At 36.2% G+C, this 14,825-nt stretch overlaps 1 protein-coding gene across 1 annotated transcript; it reads right to left on the bottom strand.

The window, feature by feature from the left end:
* Nucleotides 1-304: 304 nt before the first annotated feature.
* Nucleotides 305-14,583, bottom strand: LOC117724529 (olfactory receptor 14C36-like). Its single transcript, XM_034524404.2, has 3 exons — nt 14,470-14,583; nt 10,587-10,709; nt 305-2,047 (listed from the first exon to the last, which is right to left on the bottom strand). The coding sequence occupies exons 2-3, from the start codon at nt 10,649-10,651 to the stop codon at nt 1,093-1,095; spliced, it is 1,020 nt and encodes a 339-aa protein (XP_034380295.2). The 5' UTR covers nt 10,652-10,709; nt 14,470-14,583; the 3' UTR covers nt 305-1,092.
* Between the last annotated feature and the right edge of the window lie 242 nt (nt 14,584-14,825).

The raw sequence follows: 14,825 nt of genomic DNA, 5'->3' as shown, positions 1-14,825 counted from the left end.
AGCAGTTGTTGGCCAACATAAAGAGACTCCATGTTTTGTTTGTTTGTTTGTTTGTTTGTTTTGGTTTTTATTATCCTCATCATTTAAGGCATCTCTAGGAAGCAGGGACATACTACTAAGTACATATAAAAACAAAACAAAACAAAACTGGAGATCTCATACTAGTGTTAATTATTAACAGCACACCAGAAAGCTCTAGAAGCAATAGAAAAAAATCACACACAAAAATGAGTAGATGGCCAAAAATATCAACTTGGATTGAAATAAATAAAGTAGAAACAAATCAAAAATCACAAAGAATCGATGACTTAGTTATGGTTTTATTGCTGTGAAAATACACCATGACTATTTAATTGGCTGGATTACAACTCAGAGGATAAGGTCATTATCCTTATGGTGGAAAGCATAATATCATGTAGGCAGACACAGTCCTTGATCGGTAGCTAAGGATAGTATAACTGGATCCACAGGCAGCAGGAAGTGACAGTGATACAATGCTCAGGATTGAGCTTCTTAGACCTCAAAGCCCATCCCATAATTTACATCTCCTCCAATAAAGGAACTCATACTCCAAGTCATTATGCCCTAATGAAGGCTATAGGCTCCATTTTTATTCAAACTACCACAACATATGTATCTTGGTTTTGTTGTTGTTGTTTTGTTTGTTTGTTTTTTATTTTTTTGGTTTGTGTGTGTATGTGTGTTTTGTGTGTGTGCCTTTTCTTGGGGTCTTTTTCATTTGTTTGCGCTATTCTGATTACTATTTTTTTTTATATCTTCTAACACTTTATTTGATTTAATTTTACTAACAATTAGAAGCCTGTTTGTTTTAGAATGAGAGATAGAAATGAGATGATCTGGGTGGAAGGACAAATGAGGGAAACAAGGAGAAGGGGAGAAAGGGGTAACTATAATCAGGAAATATGTGAAAAACTCTATTTAGTGAAGGGAAGAAAATGTTGTGGTATGAGTGTTTATATGTGATTGCGTGTGTACACACTTATGTGTGCTTGTCTATTTGTACATAATTTTCTTTATTTTATCAGTTCTTTTCCTCTGAAGTACCAAGAGAAATAAAGGTTCATTTTATATTCAAATATGGGAAAAAACTTGCAATGTAACTTTCCTCACAGCCTCCTTTATCTGTTTGTTTCTAAGACTGTAGATGATAGGGTTTAAGAATGGTGGAACCATGGTATAAAACACAGAAATAATCATTTCCTGAATTACTTCAAAAGTTTCTACTGGAGGTCTTAGATACACATAGGCAGCAGAACTAAGAAAGACAGAAACAACAACAATGTGAGGAACACAGGTGGAAAAGGCTTTCCCCCTCTCTCCTTTGATGGGAATCTTCAATACAGTTGATAATATGCGAACATATGATATAGCAATAAAAACAAAGCAACTACCACTGAGTCCAATGTCAGACAAAAGTATTAAGAGTTTGTTGTTAAAGGTGTCAGAGCAAGAAAGCCTCAGCAAAGCAGGCAGATCACAGAAGAACTGAGGGATCACATTAGAGTGACAGAAGGACAGCTGAAAAGTTTTGAAAGTGTGCACAGTTGCAAGAATAAGAGAGCTAAGTAGGGAAGCCAGTGTCATCTGAACACAGAACTGGTGGTTCATGATTACAGGATAAAGAAGAGGCTTGCAGATGGCCACATAGCGGTCCTGGGCCATGATGGTGAGAAAAAGAATCTCTACGCATGCACAAAATAAGAATAAAAAGATCTGTGCTGCACACCCAGCCACAGAAATATTCCTGTGGTCAGTGAGAGAGTTAACACAGGTACTGGGGACAGTGATGGAAATGTAGCACATGTCTAATATGGACAGATTCCTGAGGAAGAAATACATGGGTGTATTCAGGGTCAGGTCAACTGTAGTAACAATGATGATGATAATATTCCCTAGCAGGCTGCCCAGATACACCAGCAGAAACAGCACACTGAGTAGGATCCTGAGCTCCCAAGTCTCAGCAAAAACCTCCAGGTAGAACTCAGTCACTAGAGTGGAATTGCCCATATTCCAAACTGAAAGTTTTCTGAAAAAAAAAAAAAAGTAGGACAGAGAATGACTTAAAATAATTGAAAGATTACTAGCATGTACCTTAAAACTCTGTTTTTTAAAATTGGCCATATGTGTGTAATATAAATGATGTTTTCTTGGTTTGCATACCATTTTTAAACATGCTTAGTTTGTAATACACATATTAGTGTGTGTCTGTATAGTTTTATGGTATGATGATAAGCACTTATAGTTATTTTTATAATAATAACTCTCTCATAAGCCTATTAACTTAATAACTATTAAGTTGATTAATATGGGATATTTTCCTTTCCCAGATAAACTGTATATATCAATTAGGAACACCCAAAGATATTTAACATGTGTAAAGTATTTTTAAAATCATGGTTGTATATTTATAATCAATATTTATTTGCATATGATATACAGTCATATTCTATTTTTATTTTCATATATACATTCATATGTATATATGTAATGAGTGATAAGGAAAAAAATAGAGTAACAGTGAGAGACATGGACATAATGGGAATGATTGGGAAAGAGAGAAAGATGAACATGGAAGAAGGTGGAGTTGAAAAAAATCTCAGTTTTTAGAATACCTGAAACCTTCATAACAGGCCATTTGCCTGGAAACTCAGGCACAGTTTAACATAACATGTTTGAGGTACACTTTTTCTTCATGAGGAAGCAACATTTTTACTGAAAATCACCAGTGCCTTAGATCTTAATCTCAATTCCTTAAAACCAACTCTTTGGTTTATAAACAGCGTGTGTGTGTGTGTGTGTGTGTGTGTGTATGTGTGTACACACACACACACACACACATATATATATATGTATGCATATATATATAATATATATATATATTATATATATATATATATATCCTCAGTTACACTGTAATATATTCTGGCTAGCTGGTGCCTAGACATTTTATACCTAAAACTCAACCTTTTCTGTTCTTTGGAGTCAGTATCTAAGCTTGACTGATGTTAATTGCATTATGAAATGTCAGACCATATGCTCCCAGTAGTGATCACATACTCTCATATTCCCTGAATAAAGCCCAATAAACAAATGTCAGTTCTAAAATTAATTTATAGTTAATATAGGGGTGTTAATGTGCAGAATTATAAGTGTGTAAAATTAAAGATAATCACAATCTGCATTTAATAAGATAATGTAACAAGTTTTCTCAAATCCTCATGGAAACTATCAAAGATAATACCTAAATAGAAAACATCAATTTGAAGCAAAATAGCCTAAAAATAGTTGAACAAAACAGCCATTAAATACACAGGAAGCAAGTAAAAAAAGTGATGGTAAGTGGTGAGGTAGCCATAGTTAGATTTTCTTCTTTCTTGAGTCAGATGTATCAAATGTCTTATTTCGGAAGCTTCAAAACTCTAAGAGCATGAAATGAAGAAAAGTTAAAGAAAATATTACTTGCCGGGCAGTGGTGGCGCACGCCTTTAATCCCAGCACTTGGGAGGCAGAGGCAGGCAGATTTCTGAGTTCAAGGCCAGCCTGGTCTACAAAGTGAGTTCCAGGACAGCCAGGGCTACACAGAGAAACCGTGTCTTGAAAAACAAAACAAACAAACACACAAACAAACCCAAAAACAAAACAAAACAAAACAAAAAAAAAATTTTACTTAGTGACAGTAGCTAGTGAGCATTACCCGCTTATAATGCTTCTCTGAAAAATTTATTTAATTGCAAAGATGGCATTAAACTGTTATATCAAGTTGCAGAAAGAAAACCATATTCGTCCAAATATATTAGTATGGAATCCACTGAATAGTTCAGTATATCGGTACTATATTTGACAGATATTCTTTAAGAGCCCTGAACCAGAGTAAAGTGAGTGATAAAATTAAATGTAAACCATAATTAATGTGTGTGACATGTAACAAATTTCTGACTGAATTTTCAATTTTCAAAAAATAATTGGAAATCAGATAAGGAAACAGCATCCATTGTTTTTTGGGTTTTTTTTTTCATTATGGCTGCTGTAGACTGCAGAAAAAGGAAGGTTAATCACCTATAATGGTCAATAATAAGAATATCAGAAAATATTATATGTTGGGGGCCGACTTTTAGCAGAAAGCGGCTATCAGCTTTGCAGCCATCTTGAGCCATATACCCTGACATGAGACTTGGATTAAAATAGCCTACAACAGCTGAGAACACTCTGATAATCTTGGTTTAGATATCTTGAGATTAAAGGTGTGTGAGATTAAAGGTGTGTGACTTAATAGTATACTTAGAAGTATAGAGATCAGAGTTAGAGACAAGACCTAAGGGCATGATTAAAGGTGTAACTTAGAGGCGTGGCTTAGAAGTGAGACATATAAAAGGCAGAGACAGAACAGATCAGAATTGAGACGATAGAAGACAGAACCAGAGATCAGAGAATATAGACTGAGATCAGAGACTATAGAGGGATCATCAGAGACGAATCTCAGACATTAGGTAGAATCTGCTTGTCACCCTCGCTCTTGCTGAACCCCCGACCTGCAGACCGGAGCAGCAGCTTGGGCCGGGATACAGTGGCTGCCCAAACGTGGGTCGGCCCGGGCCTCAATATTTTGCTCAGGCCAAGACATTTTTTGGCCACCCCAACGTGGAACTAGTGCGGTCCTCAACATTATTTTGGCACCCAACGTGGGGCAGCAAGAACGAGAGACCCAGTGAAGGACTTTATTGGAAGAAGGATCTGTTGATTGTCCCAGGAATCTGCCTTGTTGAGAAAGGTAAGGAAATGGGACAAGAGATTAGTCAACCTGAATCCAACTCTCTGTTTTGGTTTGCTTTGAGAAAGGTAATGAAAATGGGACAAGAAATTAGTCAGCCTGAATTCAGCTCTCTGTTTTGGTTTTGTTGTTTGCTGCTCACATGTGTTAATTTTCTGCTTTTGTTCTTGAATGCTGTCTTTTTTGTTCAAAATAAAAGGAAGCATAAGTTAGAATCCAAAATACAACCAAAGGTTGTTGACAATTTGTCAGAGCCAGATTGTGCTGACCAAGAGAAAGAGGAAGTCAAATTTTATGATGCTGAAATGCCCCCTCCCTATGTGTCTCCACCTCCAAGTGCTACCCCAATGGAGATGGTGGTTATAGATCCCATTAGGGAGTTACAGGAAAAAATATCTGTTCTTAAACAACAAATAGAGTTAGAAAAAGAGTATCAGGACTTAATTAATCAGCTACAAAAATTAAAGACAGGAAAGATGTCTCAAGAGGTAAACTGTGAAAATCCCCTGGCTCCTTGCATTCCTCAACCAGGAATCCAAAGGCAGTCCCTATCACCTAGTTTAAGATTAGCCACAGATCAGCCAGAGTAGAGAAAGGCTGAGGCTTTCCCTGTATCCGAGACTAGAGACAATCAAGGAGTTGCTTGGAGACATCACACAGGTTTTAATTTTCAAATTATTAAGGAATTAAAAAATGCAGTGTCTCAATATGGTGCCACTGCTCCTTTTACTCTTGCAATTTTAGACTCTGCCGCAGAGGAGTGGCTAACTCCTAGTGATTGGAATACGTTAGCGAGAGCAGTTCTTACTGGTGGAGACTATTTAATTTGGAAATCAGAGTATCATGAGAATTGCAAAGAAACAGCTAGGAGAAATATTCAGGCAGGTAATGGTTGGTCCTTTGACTCCTTAGTAGGAGAAGGGCAATTTGCTTCTAGTGATAACCAGATGCAATATGACTCAGGTTTATTTGCTCAAATTCAAAATGCAGCCATGAAGGCTTGGCGTAAACTTCCGGTAAAGGGAGACCCTGGTGCATCTTTAACAACAGTCAGGCAAGGGCCTGATGAGCGATTTTCTGACTTTGTTCATAGATTAATGACAACAGCAGGAAGGATTTTTGGTAATGCAGAGGCAGGTGTAGATTATGTGAAACAACTTGCATATGAAAATGCTAATCCTGCCTGCCAAGCAGCCATTAGACCTTATAGGAAAAAGACAGACCTTATGGGGTACATCAGACTTTGTTCTGACATAGGTCCCTCTTACCAACAGGGCTTAGCTATGGCGGCTGCTATGCAAGGAAAATCAGTAAGAGATTTTTTGGCAAGTAAAGACAGAAAGGCATGTTTTAAATGTGGTAAGCCTGGACACTTTGCAAGAGATTGCAAAGTAGAAAATGAGTTAAGCCAGAGACAGCCCAGAAAACAGCCTGGGCTCTGCCCAATTTGCAAACTTGGAAGGCATTGGGCTAGTGATTGTAGGTCTAAACAAGACACACAAGGTAAAACCCTTTCCCATAATCAGGGAAACGGGAACAGGGGCCAGCTCCAGGCCCTGAACCGACGCAAGCCAAAACAGGCTTATGGAGCAGTCAGTGTCCTACCAGCGAACACCAATCCCTTTCTGAACTTAGTCGAGCAACACCAGGAAGCGCAGGACTAGACCTCAGTTCTGCCACCCACACAGTATTAACCCCAGAAATGTAACCTCAGGCCTTACCCACTGGAGTGTTTGGACCGCTTTACCCAAATGTGTTTGGCCTGATAGTGGGAAGAAGCAGTGCTACTATGCAGGGACTACAAATTTTCCCTGGAGTTATAGATAATGATTATCAGGGTGAGATTAAAGTAATGGCACAGGCAATTCAAAACATAGTCACCATTCCTACAGGAAAGAGGATAGCTCAACTATTGTTACTTCCATTGTACCCTACTAATCACAAATATAAGAATCCTAAAAGAGGGGATCAAGGCTTTGGTTCCTCTGATGCATACTGGGTACAGCCTATAGTTAAACAAAAGCCCATGATGACAATTTGGCTAGATGGAAAGACATTTCAAGGCTTGGTTGACACAGAAGCTGATGTGACTATCCTAAAACAAAGTGATTGGCCTGCTACCTGGCCTCTGACCCCAACCTTAACCAATTTAAGGGGTATTGGCCAAAGTCAAAATCCACTACAAAGCTCTAAGGTGCTAACGTGGAAAGATAAAGAAGGAAATACAGGAAATATACAACCCTATGTCATCTCAGGCCTTCCCATTAATCTCTAGGGCAGAGATCTGTTATCCCAGTTGGGATTGATTATGTGCACCCCTAATGAAATAATCATGGCTCAAATGGTAAACTCTGAGCCTTCCTCAGGCAAAGGATTAGGAAAAGATGAAAATGGAATTATTCACCCTACTGAGGTTGTTGGTAACAATGAAAGAAGAGGCTTGGGGTATTTTTGATGGGGGCTACTGATTCAGCTGCACCCCTAGGACGTTGTGCGGATCCCATCACCTGGAAAGGGGACTCGCCCGTCTGGGTGGATCAGTGGTCCCTAACCACCGAAAAATTACAAGCTGCCCAGTTGCTAGTGCAGGAGCAATTACAGGCAGGACATTTAGAAGAGAGTAACTCTCCCTGGAACACCCCAATATTTGTCATTAGGAAAAAGTCAGGAAAGTGGAGATTGTTGCAAGACTTGAGGGCTGTTAATGCAACCATGATTAAAATGGGAGCCTTACAACCTGGGCTGCCCACACCGGTGGCCATACCTTTAGGTTATTATAAAATAGTTACAGATTTAAAAGACTGTTTTTTTTACTATCCCCTTGCATCCTAATGATAGAAAATGTTTTGCTTTCAGTGTTCCCTCTATAAACTTTAGGGAACCTATGAAAAGATATCAATGGAAGGTCTTGCCTCAGGGTATGGCTAACAGTCCTACCTTGTGCCAAAAGTTTGTGGCTTCTGCCATAGAGGGTGTTAGAACTATGTGGAAGCAATCTACATGATTCACTTCATGGATGATATTTTGATAGCTGGAAAAGATGGAAAACAAGTACTCCAGTGCTTTGATGATCTTAGAACAGCTTTACAGACTGCAGGGTTACAAATAGCACCAGAAAAGGTGCAATTACAAGACCCATATACCTATTTAGGATTTCAGATTAATGGTCCACGTATTATTAATAGTAAAGCCACACTGAGGACTGATTCCCTTAAGACACTTAATGATTTTCAAAAACTATTGGGAGATATTAATTGGCTACGACCATATTTGAAACTTACAACAGGAGAATTGAAGCCTCTATTTGATATTCTCAAGGGAGATCCTGACCCTAAATCTGGCAGGGCTCTAATGGAGGAGGGTAGAAAAGCCTTACAGAAGGTAGAAAATGCTATTTCATCTCAATTTGTAACTCATATTAATTATTCTAAGCCTTTATATTTTCTTATTTTTAACACAAAATTAACTCCTACTGCAGTTTTTTGGCAAACTGCACCCATATTATGGGTTCATCTTTCCTCATCCCCCAAGAAAGTTCTTAATCCATACTATGCAGCTGTAGCAGATATGATTATGTTAGGCAGAGATAACAGTCAAAAATATTTTGGAAAAGATCCTGATATCATAGTACAACCCTATACAAGGCATCAGGTTGATTGGCTTATGCAGAATTCTGAAGTCTGGCCTATTGCATGTGCTTCATTTGCTGGTCAAATAGATAATCATTATCCACCAGATAAATTGGTTCAGTTTTGTAATCATCATGAATTTGTTTTTCCATCTCGTACTGCACATGAACCTATCAAGGAAGCATTGCTAGTTTTCACTGATGGTTCCTCATCAGGAACAGCTGCTTATGCCTTTAAGGATCAAGTAATCTCTTTTGCTACATCATCTGTATCAGCTTAATTGGTTGAATTACATGCTGTTATTGCGGTGTTTCAAGCATTTCCAAATCAAACTATTAATATTTATACAGATAGCTCATATATAGCTCAGTCTATCCCTCTGCTAGAAACTGCTGCACAAATAAAGCATTCCTCAGAAGCAGCTGATTTGTTTTTACAGTGCCAACAATTAATTCTGAGGAGAAAGTGTAAATTCTTTATAGGACACCTGAGAGCCCACACTGGGCTACCAGGTCCTCTCTCTGAAGGAGAGAGCGTCATAAAATTTGACTTCCTCTTTCTCTTGGTCAGCACAATCTGGCTCTGACAAATTGTCAACAACCTTTGGTTGTATTTTGGATTCTAACTTATGCTTCCTTTTATTTTGAACAAAAAAGACAGCATTCAAGAACAAAAGCAGAAAATTAACACATGTGAGCAGCAAACAACAAAACCAAAACAGAGAGCTGAATTCAGGCTGACTAATTTCTTGTCCCATTTTCATTACCTTTCTCAAAGCAAACCAAAACAGAGAGTTGGATTCAGGTTGACTAATCTCTTGTCCCATTTCCTTACCTTTCTCAACAAGGCAGATTCCTGGGACAATCAACAGATCCTTCTTCCAATAAAGTCCTTCACTGGGTCTCTCGTTCTTGCTGCCCCACGTTCAGGCAACAAAATAGTGTTGGGGACCGCACTAGCCCCAAGTTGGGGCGGCCAAAATAAATGTTGCAGCCCAGGCAAAATGTTGAGGCCCGGGCCAACCCACGTTTGGGCAGCCACTGTATCCCGGCCCAAGCTGCTGCTCCGGTCTGCAGGTCGGGCTTCAGCAAGAGCGAGAGTGACAGCAGATTCTACCTAATGTCTGAGATTCGTCTCTGATGATCCCTCTATAGTCTCTGATCTCAGTCTATATTCTCTGATCTCTGGTTCTGTCTTCTATCGTCTCAATTCTGATCTGTTCTGTCTCTGCCTTTTATATGTCTCACTTCTAAGCCACGCCTCTAAGTTACACCTTTAATCATGCCCTTAGGTCTTGTCTCTAACTCTGATCTCTATACTTCTAAGTATACTATTAAGTCACACACCTTTAATCTCACACACCTTTAATCTCAAGGTATCTAAACCAAGATTATCGGAGTGTTCTCAGCTGTTGTAGGCTATTGTAATTTAAATCTCATGTCAGGGTATATGGCTCAAGATGGCTGCAAAGCTGATAGCCACTTTCTGCTAAAAGTCAGCCCCCAACAATTATACAACATCATTTGTGTGTCTTTTGGGGGAAGTAAGGGATAGTATTGTGTTGAAATGTGAAAGGTGATTGAGTCCCTAGAATTTTACAAAATATCTCTTATATGCATATTTAAAATTGTCAATATTTATCTAGAGATTTTAAAATTCTTACTATTTACATATTTTAAATATAAAAACAATGTTGAAGTTAAAACACAATATATTATACAAAAAATGTAAAAAGTCGTATTGCATGAGGTCTTTTCAATGTTGTATGACCTCACATCTACAAGAAAACAATTCTACTGCAGCTGAGGTTTGTGTTCAATAGAAGCTTGAGTATGTTCATTAGATTATTCTGTTTTGAACATCTCACACAATTGCTCCAAACAGTACCAAACTTATGTTAAAATGCTATAACTCAAGTCAAAGATCATTACAAAATAAAAAGGCACTGAAAGGGATCAATTACAATTCCAATTACAGACATCTATGCTTTTAGCCTCGGAGTATCTCAATATAAAAGAAAGCTGACAGATTTTAAATACACACAATAGAAAAATTAAAAAGATTTTAATACTCAGCCTTCAATTTTCATATTATAAATCAATTTTCAAAATCATAGGAGAGAACATCATGTACCAAACAGATCTAACATAAATATATGGAAAACTTACCTCGAAAGTATCAAGAGAAATGTGTACCAGGTATTCTCCAACAATAAGATTATCAGTTCTTTCATTAAATATAACTAATGGGCATATTCATGCCAACAAAATTTGGCAGAAGCACTGATAGTCCTGAAAAATATTATATGGAACGAAGCAATGAGTACATTACATGCAAGTCTTAATATGTTAAAGGACAAAACAAATAACCCCAAATTCCTTTTTTTCAACTTCAAAATGAACTAAAATTCAATTATTAAAAAGGAAAAAATCATGAATACCTACAAATTGTATCTTTAAAATACATTAAAGAAGAAATCAAAGAAAACTTCAAAATTATATCAACCCACCCATTTCAAAAATTTTAATCCAAAATGGTTGCTGTCCAAAGATAATGTATAAACAAAGGTTGGAGCAGAGACTGAAGGGAAGGGCATCCAGAGACTGTCCCACCAGGGTATCCATCCCATCTGCAGATACCAAACCCAGACACTATTGCTGAAGTCAAGAAATGCTTGCTAACAGAGGCTCTTCCAGAGTCTGACCAATACAGAGGCGGATGCTCACAGCCAATCATAGGACTTAGCACTGGGACCCCAAAGGAAGAGTTAGGGGAAGGACTGAAGGAGCTGAAGGGGACTGCAACCTCATAGAACGAACTACTATATTAACTAACTGGACCCTCAGAGCTCACATGAACTAAACCACCAACCAAAGAGTATACATGAAGGGGCCCATTGTTCCAGCTTCACATGTAGAAGGGATTGTCTTCTCTGGCATCAGTGTAAGGGAGGGCCCTTGGTCCTGTGGAAGCTCAATGCCAAAGCATAGGGGGATGCTAGCGCGGTGAGGCTGAAGTAGGTGGGTGGGTAGGTTGGTTGGGGAACAACCTCATAAAGTCAGTGAGGAGGGTGGAGTGGAATAGGGGGTTTGCGGAGGGGAAACCGGGAAGGGGGACATTTGGAATGTAAATAATTAAAATAAGCAATAAAAAGATAATCTCTATTTAAAAATATGTATCAAGTCAGTGGGGTACAGTATGACAATTATTGTAGTCTGCAAATAACTTTTCATAAATATTAATATTCAAAAAGATTAATATTAATTAATATTAATTTCAGATGAAAATAGTAAACATTTGAATAAAGCTTTTTATATCAAGAAATTAAAAGCAAAATCACATATTAAACCCAAATAAGCAAGATATGAAAAATTGTTAGAGACGAAACACAAGATGGAGTTTAGAAAAATATTGTAGAACCAATAAGCTAATACAAAATAATTGAAAAGGTGTTATATGAATAAAATTATAAAAAGAGATATTAAAATGACATCACAGCAACTAATGATTATTGAGAACAGGGCAGTTTGTTACTCTAAAAGATGAGCCCCCCTCATTATTAACCTTGGACAAAGAGGTCAGTCCAGAAACCAGATTACACAGAAACAAAGAATCAACAAAATATGTGGGCTCTTCTGTTGTATTTATATAATGTGCATATTTATGCATTTAACAAAAACAATCAAAGAAAAAGAGGACATCATTTTTGTAATACATGCTATGGTGTTGAGGGAGAGAAAGTAGAAGTAGCAAGAGGGACAAAAAGAAAGGGAGTGATAGTGTAGTAGTATTTTAATTAATAATTAATTGGAGGAATAACCAAAATTGAAGCCACAAAAATGAAAGGAGCTAATTTCACCGAAAAAAAAATATGTAAAATTAAGGCACTTGCATTACCTCATTGGGCTTCTGTTCAGTTTGTGGTTGTTGATTATTTGCTTGTTTTTATTTTTGTTTTAAGATTATACTTACATTTCTCCCTTACCTTTTCTCCCTCCATGTCCTCCCAGAAGTGCCTCCTTGCTCTTATTCAAATCCATGACCTCTTTTTTCTAGTTGTTATTGTATGCTTAAATATTTATGTATATACAAAATATTCCTAAATAACCTTGTTTGTTCTATATATTTCTAGGTGTTGCTTTTTAGGGATGAATATTTGGTACTGGACAATGAATTTAAAACTTCTAAGTCCTTTAAAAACTAGTAAGCATTAATAAATTTAAATATTATAGCTTATGATGTCAAAATTAAATATTTATTTTGAAAATAAGCTGGTGCTATTTTACTTCCTATCAAACATGTAAATAAGTTTGTTGCATTCTGAGGTATTGAATGTGTATCCCAAAATTGAATATTCATGTCTGGACGTTTTAGGACTGATATACAAATACACATTCATTTAATATAGTTTCTTTATTCAAACAATTAAAATACTTAAAAACATTTAAGAGTCCTGATTTAACATCATTTGTATCAAGAAATGATGAAGAAACACTGATTACACAAGACACATATCTCTTTTTTAATAAACATGACAAGTTCTTCATAAGCCCAGGGGAAAGAGTCCTGTGGAAGGCATATAATATGCTAACATTTCCTATAATGAAATAGAGACACCTTAATAATCAGAAAAGTTTCTATCTCTAATTGTAAATTTGACAAATCTGTGAGATATGAACACAGATTTCACTCATTTATAAGGCTGACCATTTAATGGTTATGAATGATAAATTGTTTAATCTTTATAAATAGTTTTATTAGTATACCTCGATTTGTTATTTTGATTTTAAACTATTAAAGGGTCTTAGTCTTTGTTTTCTGTTGAAAGCATGTAATGTTGAAATGGAATTTATAAAGTCAAGATTAACAAGAAAGAATATTTTATTTACCAGGTAAGTGGGGTTTTTTTTTTTTTAGAATTATTCCATATTTTGATACATTAAGCATAATATATCTCTTTAAAAATGAACTATATACGATACCAATATATTAAAAATATATTTCTAGTAAAATGAAAACATCAAAACACACCAAGGAAAGCCTTCAAAATTTAGTCACAGAAAATTTGTAACAAACACTAGTAAAGAAAATAGATAGGTAGCTCATGAATTATGCAGAACTGAATTCAGATTCCAGCACCAGCATGGCAGTTTACAGCTGTCAATAACCCCAGCTCTAGAAGAACCAACACTCTCTTCTACCTTTCTATAAAAACACTTTATGCAGGTAGTATGCACATGTCCATGCAGTGAAAACATCCACACATATCTATTTATGAATAAATATGTATATATATATTGAGATGTAACGTCAATTAATAAAAAGTATATAAAAATTTTTGAACAAGAGGAGAGGGATTTGAGAGGGAATGAAGGGAGAAAAAAAGAGAGAAATAATATAATTATATTATAGTTTTAGTAAACCAATTAAAAAATAACTCTTTTAAAATGTTTTCAAGAGTTTGCAAGAACTTTTTCACTAGATACATAAGCATCTTCTATGTAATACATGCACAAAAATATTACCATTATTAAATATAGAATAAATGTAAAATATAATATCAATATATTATATGTTATATAATAAAGGTTTTAATCCTTTCTTATATCCTTTTTTCAAATTCGTTTACATAGAGCCGTGCACATATTTTAAATATTGAACACATAAAAACATGTTGTATGTACAATGTATTAATTAGGTGGCACTGAAACACAATGATCAGGTTTTTTTAATTTTATGTGTGACAATTTAGTCTACCAACATCAGGATGTTGTTGGTATACTTGAAATAAATCTTCCATAAAATAACAAGATTTTTCTGTGATTATTTTTCTCTTCAAGTAATGGTTGCTTTGTCACACATTTTCTTAATGAAACTACTGTTTCTCAGGTGAAAAGCATACATTTTTCTCAAATATTCAGTACTTGTAACTGGAATTCCCTTTTTTTCCCCTAAACTTTTCAAACTGATTGAAGCAAGGAATTGCTGCGAAATTCCACTATAAATAAGACTGGAAGGTCGGGGTAATATCCATGATCACAGAACACTTACCACAGCACGGTTCATCATTCAAAAATAAAATTGAACTTTAAAAAAAATATGAGAATGAAGCCTTCCAGATCAAATACGTATAGATGTTCATTCTATAATGACTAAAAATGCAAGTCTTGTCTGTAAAATTTTACTGTTCTTGTTCTCTTTTATCGTGAATGTGGAAATCCTCTTGAGTACAAAGGCTCTGAGAACACAGAGCCATTAATTAGACAAAATTCCTGCAGGGAATTTAGGTAGGTGATCATTTCCAGAGAACTGGTAAAAAAAAAAGGCCTAATTAAAATCCAGGAATAAACACAGGTTACAGTAACAGTATATGTGTCACCCGAGTCACCTGAAATTATTGGGATGAT

This window comes from Arvicanthis niloticus, chromosome 1, assembly GCF_011762505.2.
Source record: "Arvicanthis niloticus isolate mArvNil1 chromosome 1, mArvNil1.pat.X, whole genome shotgun sequence".
NCBI lineage: Eukaryota > Metazoa > Chordata > Mammalia > Rodentia > Muridae > Arvicanthis > Arvicanthis niloticus.
Note: the sequence above shows the minus strand (reverse complement) of the source record. Positions and strands in the feature narration are given on the sequence as shown.

Coding starts and splice junctions, on each gene's coding strand:
- LOC117724529 (XM_034524404.2), bottom strand. CDS start 10,651: ATGAAAGAACTGATAATCTTATTGTTGGAGAATACCTGGTACACATTT. Junction 2,048..10,586: donor TTTCTCTTGATACTTTCGAG/GTAAGTTTTCCA, acceptor TTTTTTTTTCAG/AAAACTTTCAGTTTGGAATA.